Raw genomic sequence first — 22,205 nt, 5'->3', positions numbered from 1 at the left:
CCCAGTGCACGTATGCGCATGCAGGCAAAACACTTGCATCACAGTAAATCTCTCTTCTTTAAAGGATACGTGTTGTCAGGAGTGGCGCACTCCTTTAACCCCAGCACTCAGAACACAGAGGCAGGTGGATCTCTGTGAGTTTCAGGCCAGTCTGGGCTACAGAGCAAGTTCTACGCCATCCATCTCTACATAGAGAGACCCTGTCTCAGAATAGTCAAGCAAATTAAAAAGGATATCTGTATCATTATGTTATTCTTGATGTATAAGTATTTAAAAACATGTACAAAATTTATATAAATAAGAAATGAACAGGCCAGCGATATAAATTATAGTTATCTGTAACAGACCTTTCTTTCCTCTCTGACAAATCCCACCCTGTTTTTAGTTTTGTCCAGATGAACAGAAGTCGTTTATGTTTACTACATGTAACTCGGAAATAATGAAAGCCCAAATCAACTGAATTTCCTTTTTCAAGTTGAGATTTCTAGGAGAAATAAAAACAGGATTTTTTTTTTCTAAATAGCTGATCAATTACACTTAATTTTTTTTTTTGCATTGAAAGCAGCATGTTTAGAAGACATAGAACATTTTATAAGAAAGACTTTCTCTTTTCTGCTTCTTGCAAAAGATCCTAAACCTGTTTCAAAAGAAAAGCCAACAGGATGCAAAGCCTTTGATATTCCTCTGGAGTAAAAGAATACAATGTCCCAAAGATCTGTTTTCACATTCTATCAGCACACTCCTGTGTTTATAATTCTATCAGGTGTCTGTAACTCTCACATGTCCACTGTCGTGTGGCTCAGCACCAAAGACTGTTAGAATCTGGCATGCTCTTGTTAGTGAGAAAACTGTTTTCACTGACGTCAAGAATCTGAATACTGAGCACTTCTGGCCCTTGTCATTGTCCTATACTTCCAAGGCGTTTAGGGGAAATGGAGTTCTTGTCATCAGCATCTGTGAACTGAGTGGTTCCTAATAATTCTCATGAGCTGAGCAAATAAGACAGAAGCATGGCACTATTAATTATAGTAATTACCTGCTTCCTGATTATTCTTGCTACCTCCCAGTCTTGTCACAGCCCAGATGACTTTGTGGCTATTGCTTCTCCTGGGCATATCATGATTGGAGGTTTGTTTGCCATTCATGAAAAAATGTTGTCCTCAGACGACCATCCCAGGAGACCACAAATCCAGAAATGTGTTGGGTGAGTAAAACTGAGAGAGAGGGGCGGGGGTGGGGTGGGGGGGGTATTAGAATTCAAGATTGTGCTGTAAGACTAAGATGTGCAGATAGTTTGCTTGTGGTAACATTTTAAACAATAGGACATGAGTTTATTTTGAAGTTGTATCTAGTTAGTTTTGTGGTCCTTTACAATAGATTCATCAGCCCTATATGTGTAATCAACTTCCAAACACAGGGGTAGAGAATGCTTTACAGTGATATATTTTTTTTAACTATGCTTTTTAAAAAATCTCTGAAGTCACTTGGAAGGACACTGTAACCTGTCCTGCACAACAGCAAGCATGCCATGCTTATATTTCTGTCACCTGCAGCATGTACATCATTATTATAAGCATAGGTTTCTTGTTTTATGCCTTATTTAAAGGTCCACGTTTGAGTTTTTCACGCTCACATTTCTTCAGTGCTATATTCCTTTCACTCTAGAATAATCTCATCCTTTGCTAATAAATTAGGACCGTCCTCGCATCAGAATGCTCCATGTCCCTTTTAGTGAACAAATTTCATCATGCAGAATAATTCTTGTCACACTGTCATGTGCAAAAATAAAACTGGGGGAACGGTGTTACAGGTGGATTTTTTTTCTTTTTAAGGAAAACAAGATGTTTTAGTTAAATTTCAGTTTTAGGGCATAGTTTTTGAGAAACTGACTTGCAGTTCCCAGCTGTAAAAAACGAGACGAGGTAACCTTTAGGGACACAGGCAGCATCAGCTTCAGCTGGTGTGACAATGTGGCCCTCAAGCTTCCCTGTGCCTCTTAAAATTCTGATTACAACCTGATGTAATCTTAAACTTCTCTTTTGTTCCACTTTTCTGTTTTGTTTTGTTTTTGCTCTGAGACAGGTCTCCTTATATCTCTCAGGCTAGCCTCGGCTGTTGCTCCCTTTGGCCTTGACCCCCAGAGTGCTGGGATTTGAAACATGTATCATCACATCCAATCTCCTGCTTATTTGTTTCCTCATCAAATAGTGCTGAAATGGCACAAAATAATAAGTGAAGATTTTCAGTGCATAAAATTGGCACCCCAAAAATTGAAGCCCATAATTTTAAGCCAATAACCAATGATAAATCTAAATGTTAACATTTGCTCTAACAAACTTCTTCCAGGAAGAAAAAAATCACAAATAAATTAAATAGTTGATTTATTGTCACACCTCAAGAGAAATGTGTTTTCCTAACACCAAGCCAGAGGCTGGCATCACCTGGCCCCTGTTCTGAGCACTGGGGCCACCAAAGTCATTGAGTTTACATGTAAGGGACTATGAAAATACGATATGGTTTAATTATGGGGTAATCTACTAGTCTTTTCTCACATTTTCAATAAATATTCTAATGATTTTCTACATTTTATTTTCGGTCATCCCACAATGACAAATAGTAATTTTTAAGTAATCCTAACTTAATGAGCTCCAAGGAAACTTTAGAATCAAAACTCTGAAGTTCTCCTTTATCCACTTAAAAAGCATTCACTGATCTTTTATTTTATATGAGGTCATACTTGTAATGTTTATGTACAGTAGCGAATGAAATAACAGTGGGTTAGGATTAAATTACTGAGGTCCCTAAAATAATCCCAAAGCAAGATGCATGCAAGAAATGTTCTCTGAAACAGCTGTGTCTCTGATCTACACTAGTCAGCATTCTCTGAACAAGGACTGGGCATTATCCAGTAATTCTTAAAAGTCTCATTTATGTGTTTGGACATATATGTATATAACAACAATTAGTGAAAAAGAGACCACATATTTGAAAGAGAACAGGGAGATGCTGCATATGGGAGGGTTTGGATCAAGGAAAGAGAAGGAGGAAATGATATAATTATATTATAATCTCAACAAAAGAAATTATTTTTAAAAATAAAAATTTGAATTTATAAAATACTCATTTATCTGATTTCCAACCACAACAGATTAAAACCAGAAAACTGAAAGATAGGATTTAAGTCTAAGAAGCATATGCATTGACAGCAGTAACATGCTGACATGAAACTGCCAAAGGGAGCAAAACTCTGCACACCAGCTATCACAGAACATTCAATTGTTCAACACAATCCCAAGATTCGTCAAGAAAAGGCTAAGCGCTGTGCTGTAGACTCTACTTATGAAACGTGGGGGAGTGGGAGGAAGGAGTTGGAAGTGGCTATGATCAAGGTACTTTGTTCAAAGCACCACAGGCAACTAATGGCTGCTGGGAGAAAGAGAAGCAGCCTCCCCCAGGAATGAGTCTCCTTATTGGTTATCCCATTCAGAGTGATCAGCCTTGGAACCATATACACACAAACAACAAAAGTGAATTCAGCAGGAGATATATATATACATGCCTTTCAACCATGGGAGGTACTAATTCACATATCCAAGCTCATTCACCTACTATCATTTTCCTTCTTGATTTATTTTACAAAGGTCCACAGTACTTACTCTTAACCTTATCCCTTCTACAAGTGAAAACTGTCATTTTTGTAACCTATATTGCTAATGTAACTCTTTATTCTTGAAGATAGCTATATTTTATATATATACCATAACTATATATATATATATATTTGTACATGCACACATATGTATGTAACGATAATAATCAAAGAAAAAGAGGCCACTGGCTAGACAGAGTTGGAGGACATGGGTTGAGTGAACAGTAGCAGCTAGAAGGCACTGGAGGGAGAATGATACAGTTATATTTAACTAAAAATGTACCTTTCAAAGATACATTGTTTACATTTATAAAATTGTCAACAAATAAATAGAAGGTATTCTATTAAAATTATTATCAGAGGGGAGGAGAAGGGAAAGGTTGTTTTCAAATAATGTTCATATTTTTCATGAAATCACCTGGACTCATCCAAAAATTATCCGTCAAATGGCAGAGGTGTGGGTGAGGTGAGCTATCCCCACATCAATAGATTAGTCACGTTTTGTTGCAGAAAATGCTTGTTTCTCCACAGCTTTGAAATATCAGCATTTCTTCAAGCTCTGGCTATGATACACAGCATTGAGGTGATCAATAACTCGACACTGTTGTCCGGAGTCAAACTGGGGTATGAAATTTATGACTCTTGTACCGAAGTCACAGCAGCCGTGGCTGCAACTCTGAGGTTCCTCTCTAAATCCAACTGCTCCAGAGAAACGGTGACCTTTCAGTGCGACTATTCCAGCTACATGCCAAGGGTGAAAGCTGTCATAGGGGCTGGCTACTCTGAAATATCCATGGCTGTCTCAAGGATGCTGAACTTACAGCTCATGCCACAGGTACATTTTTGGTCTACTTCCTTCCATACATTGATTTTTTTTATTACATTTGTTTTTAGGAAAAGATTGGAGAAACCTGGGAATTGGGTAAGGGGCAGTTTTTGTAATAGACAAGAACTAATTTCTGACAGTTTTTATCTTGATTTAGAAAAGACACATATCTCTGAGGGCTTCACCTGCTCTGTTTACATAGTAACATCAGCCAGGTTCAAAGAATGCAATGTAACTAACTAAACATCCTTGGGTACTAAAATGAGTTGATCTTTTTATAGCAAGAGAATTTAGAAGAGGCAATAGAAATCAAAGGACAATGATCTTTCCATAACCGGTTCCTGTGCCCTATAACCATAACTCAAAGATTCTGTCTGCTTCCAGGTGAGTTATGAATCCACGGCAGAAATCCTGAGTGACAAAATCCGCTTTCCTTCATTTTTACGGACTGTGCCCAGTGACTTCTACCAAACTAAAGCAATGGCCCACCTGATTCAACAATCGGGATGGAACTGGATCGGTGTCATCACAACAGATGATGACTATGGAAGACTAGCTTTGAACACGTTTGCAATTCAGACTGCTGCCAACAACGTGTGCATTGCCTTCAAAGAGGTTCTACCAGCCTTCCTCTCAGATAATACTATCGAAGTCAGAATCAATCAGACACTTGAGAAAATCATTGCCGAAGCCCGGGTTAATGTCATCGTGGTGTTTCTGAGGAAATTCCATGTTTTTAATCTCTTCACTAAAGCCATTGAAAGGAAAATAAATAAGCTCTGGATTGCTAGCGATAATTGGTCAACTGCTACCAAGATTATCACCATTCCTAATGTTAAAAAGCTTGGCAAAGTGGTGGGGTTCACCTTCAGAAGAGGAAACATGTCTTCTTTCCATTCTTTTCTTCAAACTCTGCATATGTATCCCAATAACAATAACAAACCCCTACAAGAATTTGCCATGCTTTTTTCTGCCTGTAAACACATCAAAGATGGTGATTTGAGTCAATGCATTTCCAACTATTCTCATGCAACTTTGACCCATGACACTACCAAGACAGTTGACAACCACTTCTTCATGAGAAATGACTTTCTCTGGCATTACACTGAGCCTGGGCTCATCCACAGCATTCAGCTTGCAGTGTTTGCCCTTGGCCATGCCGTGCGGGATCTATGCCAAGCCCGAGACTGTCAGAAACCTAACGCCTTTCAACCATGGGAGGTACTAGTTCACATATCCAAGCTCATTCACCTACTATCATTTTCCTTCTTGATTTATTTTACAAAGGTCTACAGTACTTACTCTTAACCTTATCCCTTCTACAAGTGAAAACTGTCATTTTTGTAACCTATATTGTTAATATAACTCTTTATTCTTGAAGATAGCTATATTTTATCCTCATTTCTTTCCCTGAGCCCCAAAGTTCTGCTTTATTTTCTGAGGAGATTCTGTTAGTAGTGCTGTCTTCCTCTGTAGGAGCCCGTTTTCAGGTTCCTCATGGCTTTACCCAGCAGGTCCACATAGAGAGGATGATTAGGACCACGGGCCTGAGTGCAGGTGTCTGAGATGGTCTGCACTTGGCTGTGCTGGGGGGAGGAGGCCTTTTGCTCCACCCCTTGGTGTCTCTATAAATACCCTGGGGCAGAGACAGTCAGGGCTCTTGGAATAGGTTTCAGGCTCTCTCGAGGCTATCCTTTATTTTCTATCTGTTTATCTCCACTATAAATCCTTCTATCTAATATTTCCTGCTGCTAGCACTCAAGAAAACTCTAGGGAGCTATGGGGTTGGTGGGTAAATGCCCCGCATTCCTCCTCAGACTTATGGATTATTTTCAATACTTGATATGCATTATGTTGTTTAATTATTTTTACCCATAAGAATTAGACTGCAGCCGGGCGGTGGTGGCGCACAACTTTAATCCCAGCACTCGGGAAGCAGAGGCATGCGGATCTCTGTGAGTTCGAGGCCATCCTGGCCTCCAAAGTGAGTTCCAGGAAAGGCGCAAAGCTACACAGAGAAACCCTGTCTCAAAAAAAAAAAATTAGACTGCACAAATTGAAAGATTGTTTTCGCAATCGTTAAATACGACAGTGTTTCCCATTTCATCTGATATGAAATGTTTCAGATTTGATATCTTAGGTATAGGACAAAGTCTATAAGTAAAATTAATCTTTGCTTATATTTGTCTTGTTCATATAACTTAAAGGTGGTCTTATACAGTATTTTTAGTGTAGCTACATTGTGCCAGTGATGTCAAGTGTAGAATTTTTCACTTGTACTATCAAGTTGGTGCTCAAAAACTCAGATTTGCGGCATTTTGGATTAGGGATACTCCTCATGTATGTGAGGAAACTATAGACAAAAAACATCATAAATAAACATGACTTCAATCCTGGTCTTCTTACATCCCCTGTAATTGTAAGGCAGGTACATTATAATCCTATCCTTTAGTCCAGTAGTTCTCAACCTGTGGGGTGTGACCTGTTTGCAGGGGCGGGGGATCCAACCACCCTTTCACAGGGGTTACCTAAGACCATCAGAAAACACAGATATTTGCATTATGATTCATAACAGTAGCAAAATCACACTTACAAAGTAGTAGTGAAAATAATTTTATGGTTGTGAATCACGACATAAGGAACTACATTAAACGGTCGCAGCATTAGGAAAGGTGAGAACCACTGCTCCAGTAAATGTTCTTACTCTCATAAGTAGGATGCTGTCTGTAGGGTGTGTGTGTGTGTGTGTGTGTGTGTGTGTGTGTGTGTGTGTGTGTGTGTGTGTGTGTGTGTGTGTTTTAAGATTTGTGTTTTTGTTTTACGTGTATGAGTGTTTTGCCTGCATGTATGTATGTGTACTGTGTGCAAGCAATGCCTGCTGAAGCCAGAAGAGAGTGTTGAATCCCTGGAATTGGAGTTAAACATAGTTGTGAGTCACCATGTGGGTGCTGAGACTAGGACCTGAGTCAGTTAAAAGAGCAGCCAGAGTTCCTAACCACTGAGCCATCTCTTCAGCCCCCTCGAGTCTCCTTCAAGGGAATGTTGTTACGTTTATGATATTGCATACAGCAATGTTTTCCTTTCTTGGATTGCTTTGGAAAGACTTGAAGTTTAATATGGCTTTAGTTAGTGAAAAAAAAATCACTTTCATGAATGACCTTGAGCAAAGCACGTAAGAGACAGTGCTTCTTTTAATAACAATATTTTACTTGTGAGAATCAAACTTATGAATCATATGAATTCAAAGGCAGACTTCAAGGTCTTGAGACTATCATGTTACAACATATATGGCCTTTAGAGTTAGAAGTGAACAGAGGGTAGAGTAGAATAAGACAGTGTGGATGGTATAAGCGCCTTCTAGAATGTTATTTGTATTTTTGTCGTCATCACTTTTATTGCTATTGCTTAGAATTGAAACAATGGCCTTGTGCAAGCTAAGCTTGTGCTGCCAGGCGCTCCATCCTAGCAACATCAGCACCAATAACATCAGCACCGATGCCTGCAGTGACCTGCTTACTCATTCAGATAAATTGTTTTCATGTGTGTTTGTTTGTTCTTACTTTGTTGTTATTGCTGCTGTCATCTTTGTTTTGTTTTGCTCTAGGGTTCAGGGAGCATCCTCCCTCTGAGCTGCAGACTCAGCCCTGGAACCACATATTTAAAATTGCTCATTTTTAAATTGTGCTTACTTTTATTTTTAATAGATGCATAATCATTATACACATTGTGGGACACGTATGGCTCATTTTCAGGTACTTTTTGCTTTATAAATAGAAAGCCTAAACTCTAATAAAGATGTAAATGATTAGTGATTAGGTTCTTCATTGAAAGTAAAATACTTCTACATAGGATACACATATTTCTAATAACTTTTAAACATCTACTCGAAAGCACTTCCTTAGTACTATAAAACTCTAATGAGGGATTGGGGGGGACTTTAAATTACCTTTGTTTAGACCCCTTTCCTTTAGACCTCTACATTCCATATGGCATTCTCTATCATTTCAATACTTTTCACCTAAGGTACTGCAGAAAAGCACTTTTTTGGTTTTAAAAAGCAGACTATTATACTGAAATGACTGAGCTGAATTTTAGAAAAGAGAGACTGGAAGAGAAATGGAGACTAGTCCTTGAACCTACAGGATACAAGATAAAATAATAGGAGGAATTTTATAAGTGAAAAGAAACAGAAACAGACAGAGCTATTTATTTATCTACCAAAGATCTGAAAAGTATTTTATATCAGAAATATATCTCAAATATTTTGAAAAAACTTGAGAAAATAGAATCTTAATGTTTTATTTAAACACTAGGAGCCTGAGGTCGCTTCCCATGCCTCTGAAAACCAGTTAATTTAGAAACAGATTAAAAAGGGGACAGAGTGAGGCGTTCCTTTGATCATGATGCAAGTGAGTCACACAATAATCAGTGCCAGGTTTGGGTGACAAGTCCTCCAATCAATGGTCTTTTTACATAGAAAATCTTTATAAGACATTGAATTTTAAAACAAACATTAACATTTGGGATTCCTGATCAAGGATGCATTCCTAATTGCTTAACCCAATAGCAAAATGCCCTAATAGTAATATACTTCATGAGTGGTCTTAGATCCAACTAAATTTCGATTCCAGTGGTGTTAGGACACTGCTTTGGCTGTGTTTGGTGAGAGCAGTGTTCAGGGACAGCACACAGTCACGCTTATTTTACTTCCACAGATTTTTAACGTTCTTCAGGTGTACGCAAGGAAAACTTCTTCATGTTGTAGCTAATGGTTCGGTTTTGGCTCCTTCTTCCATCCCGTCCTATATAAAGTAAAGAGAGACACATCTGAGATGAGAAAATGTTAACAGCCACACCTCACATGTTTACTTAGGACGTATTTGTTAGCTGCCTCAGTGTTCCAGGCACTGTGTTGTGCACTGCAGGTACCCTGGGGAGGAAAACAGAATCCCCTCCTACAGCAGTCAATGTGGTATATGATCAGATGATTGCCAAGCTGCATGCTACGCAGGAGGGCATATTTCGGCATTTCATACAAACACCAAACATGGCAGCACAGCAAATAACCGAGGCAGCAAGTTCAGCGTTAGCAACTTAACATTCTCTGAAGCCCGGACAACATCACAGGACTGGAGTCTTGAAGGGAAGCTGGAAACAAATGAGACCAGGGATTCGTGTGGGGCACTTTGTCAAAAGACTTGGCTGGAAAGGACATCTCAAAATTTGATGTGCAATTGAATTGCCTCAGAACCAGAAAACCTGTCTTTTTAACAGCATACCAGGTGATGCTCCACTTGCTGATATAGAGAATCTGTGAAAGATGTCTAGAGTTTGGACAGTAGAGAGCAAAATGGGGACCAATTAAAAACTTTTTAGGCAGCAGAGTGATGACCTATTTCCAGCTGTAAAGACAGCATTTTGACCGATATGAACATTAGAGAAAATGAATGAGGAACATTTAGAATAGATCAGATGTTTAAAAAAAAAAATGCAACAAAGATGTCACAAATGATTCCCAATCAGGGCTAATGCTGTGTGTTAAAAATGGAAACACAGAGAAATGTGGAGGTCTGGTGGGGAAAAATATAGACCTTCTATTGTGGAGATGCTGAATTTCAAGACCTTAGAAGACACAATGGTGGCTTCATATCAGTCTGGACATTGGGGGAGGCTTGAGAGTGACCTTCAGTTGTAAGGGTAATAGTAGCTACTGATTTTAAGTCTGTGCTTCTGGGATTTTGAGCTGGAGATGGATCACTTTTTATTTCTACAGTTTCTGGGGAGGGCCACAGAACTTATGTTTTATGCTCTATCCTAAGAGAGTGGAGGAGGTATACTTGGAGCCGAGTCGTAGAGGTCAGGGAGTGAGAAGAAGTCAGAGTTAAAGTATTTGCCATGGCCACTCCCAGGGCTGGGAGTGGAACTGTCAGTCTTGGTTTGCTGGGTGTTTTGTTATGCCACAGAAAATTTGACTAAAGAAACAGATATGGTCTGGGCACTAGGACAAACACGTGAGTCTACTCTTCCTGCTGCACTCTAATTTGGTCACATGGATACCTCTTCCCACAAACAAGCTTATGTAGAGAGATGGAGCAGGCATCGGGTGCTTGGGGAAATGGAGCCCAAGATAAACACATAATGTTAACTAGCGTGGGCCCCGGCCCGTAGTCTTAAAAACAGAATATCAACATACAGAAGTGAATCCTATAATAGAAATGCCATTCTCAGTCTCTAACTTTTGTGGTGTGGACTCCGAGTTTAGTCCCCATGGGGGAGGGGTGGTAATTGATGGAAAATAGCACTTCATAATTTAGAAGTTCTGTTCAAAGTTTACCTTACTCCAAAGCCGATGTTCTGACATCTTTCCTAAGTAAGGGTTTCACTGTTATTTTCTTCTGCCCTCTTAGAGCAAGCATAGACTGTGCATGGCTATTATGCAAAGCTATTGTTATTTATAGAACGTATCTGGATCAGATCTTCATATAAACTATAACTAGATTCGGGGAGGGGGAAGCAGGTGGAAATTACAGTTTAAACACGAGACTGAAAAAGAGATCTGCTTCCTAAGTCAGTGGCTGAGGCTGATGTGGGGGCACTGCTTGCTTGAGAAAGGAGCACAATTTAAAGCAGTGCATAGGCAGAAGGGGGGAACATGGAAGCTATTTTGTTTATTAAAGCAAAGCTCTTTATCATTGAAGCGCTGATTTATTCATTTAGTTTCAGTCCCTCCAGGGTTTTTTTGTTTTGTTTTGTTTTGTTTTGCTTTGCTTTGCTTTGCTTTGTTTTAATTCTGGTCAATGTTAGAATTTTTAAAAAAGTGTTTGTTTGTTTGTTTGTTTGTTTGTTTGTTTGTTTTTTGAAGCCAGGTCTCATGCAGTCCAGGTTGGCCTTGAACTCCCACCCCCACACACACAAAATCTAAGTGCTGGGATGCCAGCTGTGTGCCACCATGCCCAGTCTACATGGCACTGAAGATTGAACCCAGGACATCATACATGCTATGAGAACACTCTACCCTTTGAATCACACCCATAGCCAGAGAATAAGATGGCATTTCTGTTGTTAATTCCATCATGATAGCTCTGATGCATTCTGCCTCTTTAAAGCAATTAATTTACATTCACTAAATGAAATAATAAACCCATGGGGACAAGTAATAAAATCAACATACACTTTGAGATTTTGCTGAGGCAATATATTTGGTCATTACGTGACTATAATAGATAATACATTTATCTAAAAGTGTAAGTTGCTTTTTTTTTAATCTAGTGACAAAAAAATAAAACATTTAAAATTAGTCAAAAATAGATGGAGAAGAATAATTCTATTCAGATAGAATAATGTCTGCCTCATCCCATATATTTTTAACCCACCAAAGCCACATAGAACCTTGGACTTAGGCAACCAGTGGACCATGATGAATGCATTGAGAGAGGGCACCAACTGTGCTTACTCATCAAGTAAACAGTGGACTACACTCTCCTAGTTTCAACTCCAGTGTTCTTTCCGGACAGCCCAAGCTCAGTGTGGCTGCCTTGGCCAGCAAAGCACTTCTTGCTCCAGCCCCCTCACATGCCAGTTCTCACCACACCAACTGGACAGCAAGGCGGGTCATTTCTCAGTTACATTTCTTTCTTCCAGAAGGAAAAGAAATCACTTTGTAACTTCAGTTAGAAATAGAATTCAGAGGTCAGTTGATTGTGTGCTCATCGCTGAGACAGACTTAAGAAGCCTCAGAGGAAGGATGACAAGGAGTATTTTACCATCACTATTGCACGAGCCCATGATAGAAGGAGCCAAAAGCCCCCACCTGCTCCACAGAACCCATCCCGAAAGTCTGCTACATGGACGCATGCAGGTGCTCAGATTCCAGTTTCAGAGGCTAGAAAAGCTATCATCCCTAAAAAACTAACATGCTTTTATAATTTCACATGGGAAAAACTTCTGCAGAGATCCAATCTAGAACCTGGGAGAACCTGGGGGACACTCTTTCTTAAACAGTTCTATATATTTAAGCATGCCCAAACAGTGATTGAGAATCTTCTTCTTCTTTTTTTTTTTTTCTTTCTTTTCAGTTTAAGTAATATTCCTGAGGATGCAGTGTCCTCACTGGGATAAATAAAGGATGTACCGAAACTGCCCTGTTCACTCATGTGTTTACCTTTCACAGCTACTTGACGTGCTGAAAAATGTGACATTCACCGACGGAAGGAACTCATTTCACTTCGATGCCCATGGGGATTTAAACACTGGTTATGACGTGGTGCTCTGGAAGGAGATCAATGGCCTCATGACTATCACAAAGATGGCAGAATACGACCTGCAGCATGACGTCTTCATCACCACAAACCAAGAATCAAAGCGAGAGTTCAGGAAACTTAAGGTGATTTTGGCGTAGGCTGCTCTGCTGAATTCAAGTCAACTAGTATCTCACCTGTGTAGATGTAACCAACCATCTTATTAAATAAGAAACACAGAAACAATGTAAAAGAGAAAGCCAAGAGGTCAGAACTCAGAGCTAAAATCTCACCCTTCCTTCTGCTGTCCCAGCTTCCCGAAAGAGAGCTATTTCCTGTGTGTAAGTCGATTTTCCAGTCATTCTGCCTTCTCATTGGTTGTAAACCCAAACACGTGACTGCCTTGTCACTGTCTGTATGTACAGCTCCCTAGGTCTTAAAGGCATATGTCTCCAATGCTGGCTGTATCCCTGAACACACAGAGATCTATGGGATTAAAGGCGTGTGCCACCACCGCCACACTCTGTCTATGGCTCTAATAGCTCTGACCCCCGGGCAACTTTATTTATTAACATACAATTAAAATCACATTTCAGTACAATTAGAATACCACCACACACCTGCGAAGTCCTGATCTCCAGCAGGACCTCCAACGATCATCCCAAGGTTCACTGGGCACCTTCCCTCCCTAAATTCCATGGCCAACTAGCATAACACTCATACATACTCTCCATTCTCTCATTCCTCTCTCTTCGGTGTTCTCATTTCTCAGTATTGGCAAAATGCCTCTCACTATGATTTAGCTCTGTGTGTGCTCCCTAAGTAGAAGAATTTGGGGCAGAAGAGGTGGGAATACAAACCTTGTTCATTGATATTAAATATATGAGCCCCAGTGTCCAGTGGACCTTGTGTGGCTGGGCAATCAACCCCACTATTCCCCGGCAGCATTAAGTCTCTTTTCTTGCTAGCTGGCCATTTTATACTCTCCTCTGACCTCACTCCATCACCTCCAGTGGATCCTGCTCTCTGTTCTATAAACACTGAAGCAATGGGAAGAAGAACTGCGCATGTCTGTGCCTGTGCTCCTAGATCCCACCTGGCCCTGCGGATGGACTGCTGCGCTCGTGCCCAAAGGCATCACCTCCGCTTGACCTCTGGGCTCCAACCCTTTCACTTGTTTAAGGACTGGCTCTGCCAGCTTCATATTCTCCTGCATCCTCTGTGATGCTCTCTTCTGCGCTGTCCACAGGCTGATACAAATCTGCTTTATTTCTCTCATATTCAGAAGGCCGCAGCTGCATTGATTTCCTGCCTCTTCCTCCTTGTGGTACCCAAGCCTCTATTTCTCTTGACAGCAAAACTCCTTGAAAACATTAAATACCTGGCTGGCCGCAATTCCTCTCCTTCCATCCTCTTTGAATCTATCAGAATTGTTTGTCTGGCTCCCTTACACTAAATCCAAATATCATCCTAATTCATTTAGCAGTCGTATATTCTTTCCTCCATACCATGGCCCTCCTTGCTTCCTAGACTCCACGCTCCTTTGAATTCCCAGTGTCTCTAACCACCGTTTCTGTCTCCTTTGTTGGGTCCTTATCTTTCCAATACCTCTAAACACCGGCGTGCCCAGGCTCAGGCCTGCTCTTTGTTGTCTGTTTAGGGACCTTATCGGGCTCCTGTCTTTAAATAATGTCATTCTGTAGGAGGCTGGTGGCTTCTTGATTTTTATCTTTTAACTCAAATAACTGCCTCACCGGCATCTCTACATGGATATCTATCTGATGATGGTTGTCCTCACCGACTGTCTCCAAAACAAAGCTCTTGATATTCTTTCCTACAACTCAGAACACGGCAACCATCCTTTGTCAGTTGCCCACGAGACACCCTGGTGGGACGCTTGTCCCTGGTCTGTCGCACAACACACTTGTCACGCCACAGACTCACTGAAAGTTTAACTTGCAAAATGAGTCTGAAGTCTGACTACCATTCCCGCCCCCCCCCTCCCCTTCCCCCCGGCCCCAGGTTATCCACTGACACGCCACTGTGAGGTCCAGTCACTGCTCACCCAGGTCAGAGTGCTAAGCTTTGTGACCGTTCCACCCACACACATACCCCTTCAGTCTGTTCTTAAGACATCACCTTGGAAAATGCAATGGTTTGCTCAAAACTCTTCTAGAGCATCGTATTTTTTTACAGGTAAAAGCCAGAGTTGTTTTGGTGTGTGTGTGTGTGTGTGTGTGTGTGTGTGTGTGTGTGTGTGTGTGTATGTGTGTGTGTGTGTATGTTCCCTCTCCTGCCTCTATCTAGCATTTCCCTGTCCCCAACACCTCCTCTCCTTCTCTCTTCCCCTTGATTTTCATTCCCCTGCAACTCCACAGTTCTCCCTCTCTCTCTCTCTTGATGGAAGGACCCTACACCTGCTGCATTCTATTTTCAGCTGTCACACCTGAATCAGGCATGGTGGTGAGTGCCTGCGATCCTAGCAACTTGAGAAGCTGAGACAGGGGAATCATGAGCCTAGGTTAACACAGTGAGAGCCTGCCTTAAAAAAAAAAAAATCTAAGCTTATAACGTGATATAAGTTAGCTGTCAAGCACGTGTTTAGCACTGTGTTAGATCCCCAGAAGGAAGGGAGAGAGAAAGAAAGGAGGAAGAAAAAAGAGGGGAGAGGTTTAAAAAAAAAAAAAAGGAAAGAGAGGAAGAGTGGCCAGGAGAGAGGAAACATGATATTGGCAAGCTCTCTACTTCTATTTACTCCCTGTCTTTGTTTTTTTCTTTTTTCTCCCCACTTGTCAACATCTCTCATTTTGTCTATTTTGCTTATTTTTATTGTGTTTATGGTCAGCTTTGTCAGTTAGAACTGAAGACCTTCGAGAGGAAGGATTCTGTTTCATCTTTTGCTATGGCTCCAATTAGAATCATGCCCGGCACACTAATGGTCACCCAGCAAATATTTAGTGCACAGAAGAATGAATGCAATCGTGTTAGAAGCCATTTTCTTCAAGTCCATTTCTCCTGACAGATGCATTAGTAAAGATGTCTCTCTTCCCTGGAAGACAGAAATGCAGTCGTTCCTTGTGCTCTCAAAGTCTCCCCATCTCTGATATTGCAGACATCATCCAGCACCATCCGAGGAGCCCTACCTTATGCTAAGCCCTATAGCTCTCCCGGGGGCTTTTTAAACCATGTGCTGCCTCACTTTCTCACTGAATCAAGAGGAGAGTCTCTACTGTTTTTGTGAGAAGCACTGTTTCTCAGTTGTTACAAGATGTATCTCCATTTCCCGTATGGAAGAATCAGTGAGACTGAGGGATGTGCCTTGAGGGGCAGCGTGAAGCTTTACTACAACAGTGAGGGCCTAATAACTAGGGGAAGGGCTGACCAGCAAAGGACAAGTCTTCTTTCCGGGGGTGGGGGGGGTGGGGGGGGAGACGTTCATACACATCTAGCCTATTGCGGAAACCAACAATATCAGCGGTCATTTGGTCAGATTTCAAGACCTGCTTGTCAACACACAGACTAGTTGGAGTATCACTTCTCACTGTGCAAAACATCAAATAATCTTATATCTGTTTTTATTCCAAAGTTATCCATATCAGACTCTAAAATGCATTTACTATCTCTTTATGTGGAGGGAGAAAACGTGCTATATGTTCCTGGGAAGGAAGGCAGAATTGTAACCTAAATTTTCGTGACGATTTCAATATTAGCTGCAAGAAAATGCGGTGTATATACACAACAGATTATCAGCCATAGAGAAGAATGAAATCTTGCCATTTGTAACAAAATGGGAACTTTAAACATTATGCTAAGAGGAATAAGCCAGACACAGAGAGGCAAGAACCAGGTATTCTGTATCATATTTGAAAGCTTGTATAGCCATGCAGAGGGTAGAGTAGTTATTGCTGAAAGTTGACAAAGGTAGGAAGCAGACGAGCAAAGGCAGATGGATTTGGCCGATACACACTGCACATATGATATATTGAAATACCACACTGAATGCTATCAAAAATAAAATAAAATATTTTTAAAGCATTATTTACATATTTTGGGTTTGTTTTTTTTTTTTTTAACTAACATTCTAACAGTTTTAAACTCCAAATTTTCCCCTGCTTTGTTTTTCAAAGGTATACAGGATGTGCTCGTTGTATGCCATGATTAGGACTTTTTTCTAAAATTATAAAAATCTAGGGGCTGGAGAGACAACTCAGTGGTTATGAGCACTTGGCGGCTTTTCAAGAGGACTAGAGTTTGGTTCCCAGAACCCATATCAGTGACTCACAACTACCTGTAATGCCAGCTCCAAGAGATGCAACACCCTCTTCTGGTACACACAGACACATAGACACACACACACACACACACACACACATACACACACACACACATACAAAGAAGAAAGGGGAGATTCATGAACATAAATTTTAAAATCTTGTTAAAAAATACAGAAGTCCTATTTTTCTTGCAGAATTCTTCCTTCAGTATAAAATCGGAAATTCCCAGATCTTCATCTCCTTTTTCAGCTTTACAAATATGTGTTTTTCCCCTCTGCTGGGAGTTCTCTGAAAGAGCCATTTTCCGTGATTTGCTTATAGAAGCCATAAGTGTCACTAGACTTAGTCGTGAATTGCTGTGGATATCACTTTGTATGCTGTTAATGTGCATTACTCTGATTGGCTAATAAATAAAGTGCTGATTGGCCAGTAGCCAGGCAGGAAGAATAGGTGGGACAAAGAGAGAGGAAAATGCTGGGAAGAGGAAGGCTGAGTCAGGAGTCGCCAGCCAGACACAGAAGAAGCAAGATGTAAAAGTACCAGTAAGCCACAAGCCACGTGGCAACTTGTAGATTAATAGAAATGGGTTAATTTAAGATATAAGAACTAGATAGCAAGAAGCCCTTCACGGCCCTACAGTTTATAAGTAATATAAGTCTCTGTGTGTTTACTTGGGTCTGAGCGGCTACAAGAGCCGGGTGGACACAGGAAAGCTCCAGCTATAATGAATGCCTTTAAATCCCAGGACTCTGGAGGCAGAGGCAGGTGAATGTGAGTGCAAGGCCATCCTGGTCCACATAGTGAGTTCTGTGCCAAAGACCTAGTAGGGGGAAAAAGTTATAAAAGATCCATAAAGTAGTTTTTTTCATCCAAAATATCTCATATATTTTACACTTGTTCCTGTTCCTTAAGATGGGAATGCTATGAAAAAGACCAAAAAATGCTACTTAGCAAATATTTAAGTGAGGAATGGCTAGGATAAACCTCTTTTTTAATTATTTGGTGGATTGTTTTTTTTTTTTTTTCTTTTACTGTAGCAAATTCTATCAAAATGCTCCAAGGAATGCAGTCCTGGTCAAATGAAGAAAGCCACAGGAAGCCAACATATGTGCTGCTATGACTGTGTGAGCTGTCCGGAGAATCACTATAGCAACCAGACAGGTAACGGCAGGCATCGCCCACTGCCAGTGACGCCTCTGAATTATTTCCCTTAGGCTGAATATTAATCTTAGCTTTGTCCTTTGTTTCATGTGTTTCTTTCTATTCCATTCTGGATATCAAACCTTGGGCTTTGTGTTTATTAGGTCCATGCTCTACCACTGAGCTACAGCCCCAGTCCCTATTTTTATTTGTTCTTGTCCTCGAGAGAGAGATTCTGAAACAGTCTTGCACGGTTCATTTAGCTTGGACAGGATTACAAGAATCACAGGTGTAGAGGGAGGAAATGGCTTAAACTTTGTCTAATTCCAAAACTACCTTCTTAACAAGATCCCTAAACTGCCACCAATAATAGCAAGCTCACAAGAAACCAGTGTCTCTCCAGAGGATACAGATTTCCTGAAGAATCATGGCCCAGCTGGCCTTTTGACTTTCTCTGTTCTACTTTCCCATCTTCCTCATAGCTTCCCTTGACCTTCCTCTCCCACATTCTTTGGGTTCTGTGTAGGTTTTATTTGAATAAGTAACCAATATGACCTCCCCCAGGCTTATTTTTTATACTGTATTGTGGACAACCACCTAGATTAAATGTTTGTGATGTAACCATTCTCCTTTCCCTGCTAGATATGGATCATTGCCTTTTATGCAACAATGAAACCCACTGGGCCCCGGTAAGGAGCACTACGTGCTTTGAGAAGGAAGTGGAGTATCTGGACTGGGATGACTCTTTGGCGCTCCTCCTCATCGCCCTCTCCCTACTAGGGATCGCCTTTGTTCTGGCCATTGGCATAATATTCACAAGAAACCTGAACACACCAGTGGTGAAATCATCTGGGGGATTAACGGTCTGCTACGTGATGCTCATCTGCCATGCCCTTAATTTTGCCAGCACAGGCTTTTTCATCGGAGAACCACAAGACTTCGAGTGCAAGGCCAGGCAGACGCTGTTTGGCGTGAGCTTTACCCTCTGTGTCTCCTGCATTTTGATGAAGTCCCTGAAAATTTTGCTCGCGTTCAGCTTCGATCCCAAGCTGAAGACCTTCCTGAAGTGCCTCTATAGGCCAGTCCCCATTGTCCTCACCTGCACGGGCATTCAGGTGGTCATTTGCACTCTCTGGCTGGTCTTGGCAGCACCTGCTGTGGAGGAGAACATCTCCTTGCCGAGAGTCATTATCCTGGAATGCGAGGAGGGATCCGTCCTTGCCTTTGGCACCATGCTGGGCTACATCGCAATCCTGGCCTTCGTTTGCTTGGTGTTTGCGTTCAAAGGGAGGAAACTTCCTGAGAATTACAATGAAGCTAAGTTCCTGACCTTCGGCATGCTGATTTACTTCATCGCCTGGATCACATTCATCCCTGTCTATGCTACCACATTCGGCAAGTATTTGCCTGCTGTAGAGATTATAGTCATTCTGATATCCAATTATGGGATTCTGTGCTGTACATTCTTCCCCAAGTGCTACGTTATTCTTTGCAAGCAAAAGACTAACACCAAATCAGCCTTCCTCCAGGTGATTTACAATTATTCATCTCACAGTGCCGACACCCTTGCCTTGAGTCATGTTTCCCTAGCCACCATTCATCATGATACTGTAATAACCAATCCCAGCCATAATGACAAGGTTGCAGGCTGTCCCAGCAGCAACCATAGTCTGGCACAAGTGTTTGCTCACATCGTTAGGGAAGATGCTACAAAGGTGTCTAAAGCTTGGCATCAGAAAAGAAGTTCAAGTATATGAATGAGGTTTTTTTTTTTTTTTTTTTTTTTTTGGTTTTTCGAAACAGGGTTTTTCTGTGTAGCTTTGCGCCTTTCCTGGATCTCGCTCTGTAGACCAGGCTGGCCTCGAACTCATAGAGATCCGCCTGCCTCTGCCTCCCAAATGCTGAGATTAAAGGGGGAGGCTACTATCCCTGAGGAGATGCTTCTAGTCTTTGCTGTAAATTGTGTACGTACTTTCCCAGCAAATACATCTTGTGTGGTTTTGCTACCCTTCGCTTGAATACTCTCTCTGTTTGACCACCTATAATAAGAAAAATAAAGCTTTCAGTATTAATCTCCCTTTGTTTTCTATTACTTCCTTCAGCCTTTATCTTGACTAGCCTTCCTCTCAGGCAATTCGAAGTCAATACATTGTGAGACCAAAATGAGCCATCTTAGAAATAAGACCAAAATGCTTTCACCCTAAAACTAAGGCCTAAGATTTCTCCTTTTAGGAATAGGCCATTAGTTACTGAAACCAGTCAGTTCAGATTCCAGAAACAAGGAAGTATAAAAGTACAGAGTCACAAGATAGTCACGAGGTAATGCCTGCCAGACTATGGAATGTCCTCTCCCTGGTTTCCAGGGTAACTGATCACAGAAATGCCCCCACCTGAGGGCAGCCAATGAGAAATGGTGGCGGGCAACCACTCCCTTAGAAGTAATTTCTAGAAGTCCCTAGAAGCGAGCCAATCAGAATTGTATCCATACTAGCACCCCTAAATGATGTAACCTTGTGACTTTTCCCTTTAAAAACTGAGCTTGCAGACAGGTGGGCATTTCCTCCAGCCTCCACTGCGTTGGATGTATTGGACGAAGTCCCTCCCTAGGCTTGTATTGCTTTTGGATATCCAGAATTAAACCTTGCTTTTGCATTCCGGCATGCTCGTCTTTGGTGGTCTCTCTGGGGGCACAACACATAACACATCAGTCTTTTTCCATCCCCTGCTGTTCTCATTGAAAGAATGATAAACGGTGTTGGTGGCAGCACTGGTTACTGGTGGAAAGGTCAGGAGCCACAACAGAACCTGGTTACTTAGTAGCAGAGAACTTTATTGGGGAGGGGCAGGGGCAAAAGAACCAGGCCTGAGAAAGAGCACATGCAGAGGGCAGAGAAAAAGATGCGGCGAGGGAGCAGAGCAGAGAGAGAAGGTGGGGTCAACATCCGGATTTTTAAGGGCTCTCTCCCTTTATGGAGCTACACCACGCATGCGCTGATTGCATGACAACGCAGCCACCAGTGCACACTGATGATGCAAGATGCCAGACCTTTTGCTTAACTCCTGAATTGCACATATGCAGTCATGTAGCTGGAGTGAGGGCAGAATTCTAACACTCATACCTCTCTGCAGGGGCCCTGCTTCTTTCTCAAGCATTGCGATCCTTCTAGTCTACTGAAGTTGAACAAGTTTGGGGGCAGTTCCTACATATCCAGTAATATACTAAATGCAAAGGTACAAGAAGTTACAATGGATCGTTTCTAGTCTCCAGGAGCTGAAATTCCACGGGAAGACAGATATCTTCAATCGCTATACAGATTCTTCATTTATAATGTGTACAGAGAACTGTGACAGTATAGAGTAATTACAGTCAGCCACCTAGGGAGATGAAGGCAGGGTTTAGAAGGCTAAGTCAGGGATGTGATATTATTTAATGCCCTAAAATATGAATGGAAGTTAGTTAGGTAGTCAAAGAATGCACAGAAAGGGGGAAGGAGGGTCTACAGGAAAAAAGTAACAAGAACGCTTGTACAGGGACTACATCCATTCTTCCACTGCCCAGGAATCCTCTCTAGCATGTGGAGTCAGGTCAGGAACAAATGCCACTGCCTGGAGCTCCTCACCGAGTTCAGTCTTTATCTTGCTTGGTGGCTCTCACAGTGTCTGGCTGGGTGATAGTTGGCTCAAAATTCTTCATTAGAAAGATCCTGTCCGGTAGTGGTGGTGGTGGTGGTGGCGGCCGCGGCGCACGTCTTTAATCCCAGCACTCAGCAGGCAGATCTCTATGAGTTCAAGGCTAGCCTGGTCTACAAAGTGAGTTCCAGGAAAGGCACAAAGCTACACAGAGAGGGGCGGGGGGGGGGGGGGGGTAGCCTTCTGATACGAGATGGCAGATAATCTTATTAAGAGCTGCTAGTACCTGTAACAGGAATTGGAAAGGAGGCTGTGTATGTGTTCTTGAGCTGAGGAGGAAGTAGTCATTTATTTCAAACTACTGGTGAAGGATGAGTTATAAGGGTCTAGTTCGGTTTACTGGAAGGTGATAAGGGATCCAAGAGGAAGTGGGGAAGGGAGAATGTTGA

The 22,205-nt window shown here is 41.5% G+C and overlaps 1 protein-coding gene and 1 long non-coding RNA gene across 2 annotated transcripts; one reads left to right on the top strand and one right to left on the bottom strand.

Annotated features, from left to right (window-relative positions):
• Positions 1–870: 870 nt before the first annotated feature.
• On the top strand, positions 871–20,202 carry Gprc6a (G protein-coupled receptor class C group 6 member A). The gene is made up of 6 exons (XM_006991388.3): positions 871–1,204; positions 4,181–4,484; positions 4,860–5,696; positions 12,646–12,858; positions 18,024–18,147; positions 18,769–20,202. The coding sequence occupies exons 1-6, from the start codon at positions 1,011–1,013 to the stop codon at positions 19,881–19,883; spliced, it is 2,787 nt and encodes a 928-aa protein (XP_006991450.2). The 5' UTR covers positions 871–1,010; the 3' UTR covers positions 19,884–20,202.
• LOC143268865 (uncharacterized) lies at positions 8,798–15,139 on the bottom strand. Its single transcript, XR_013044995.1, has 3 exons — positions 14,852–15,139; positions 12,637–12,909; positions 8,798–9,277 (listed from the first exon to the last, which is right to left on the bottom strand). It is a non-coding gene; the product is annotated as an uncharacterized LOC143268865 (long non-coding RNA).
• Positions 20,203–22,205: the final 2,003 nt, after the last annotated feature.

Source organism: Peromyscus maniculatus, chromosome 16, assembly GCF_049852395.1.
Source record: "Peromyscus maniculatus bairdii isolate BWxNUB_F1_BW_parent chromosome 16, HU_Pman_BW_mat_3.1, whole genome shotgun sequence".
NCBI classification, from domain to species: Eukaryota; Metazoa; Chordata; class Mammalia; order Rodentia; family Cricetidae; genus Peromyscus; species Peromyscus maniculatus.
Note: the sequence above shows the minus strand (reverse complement) of the source record. Positions and strands in the feature narration are given on the sequence as shown.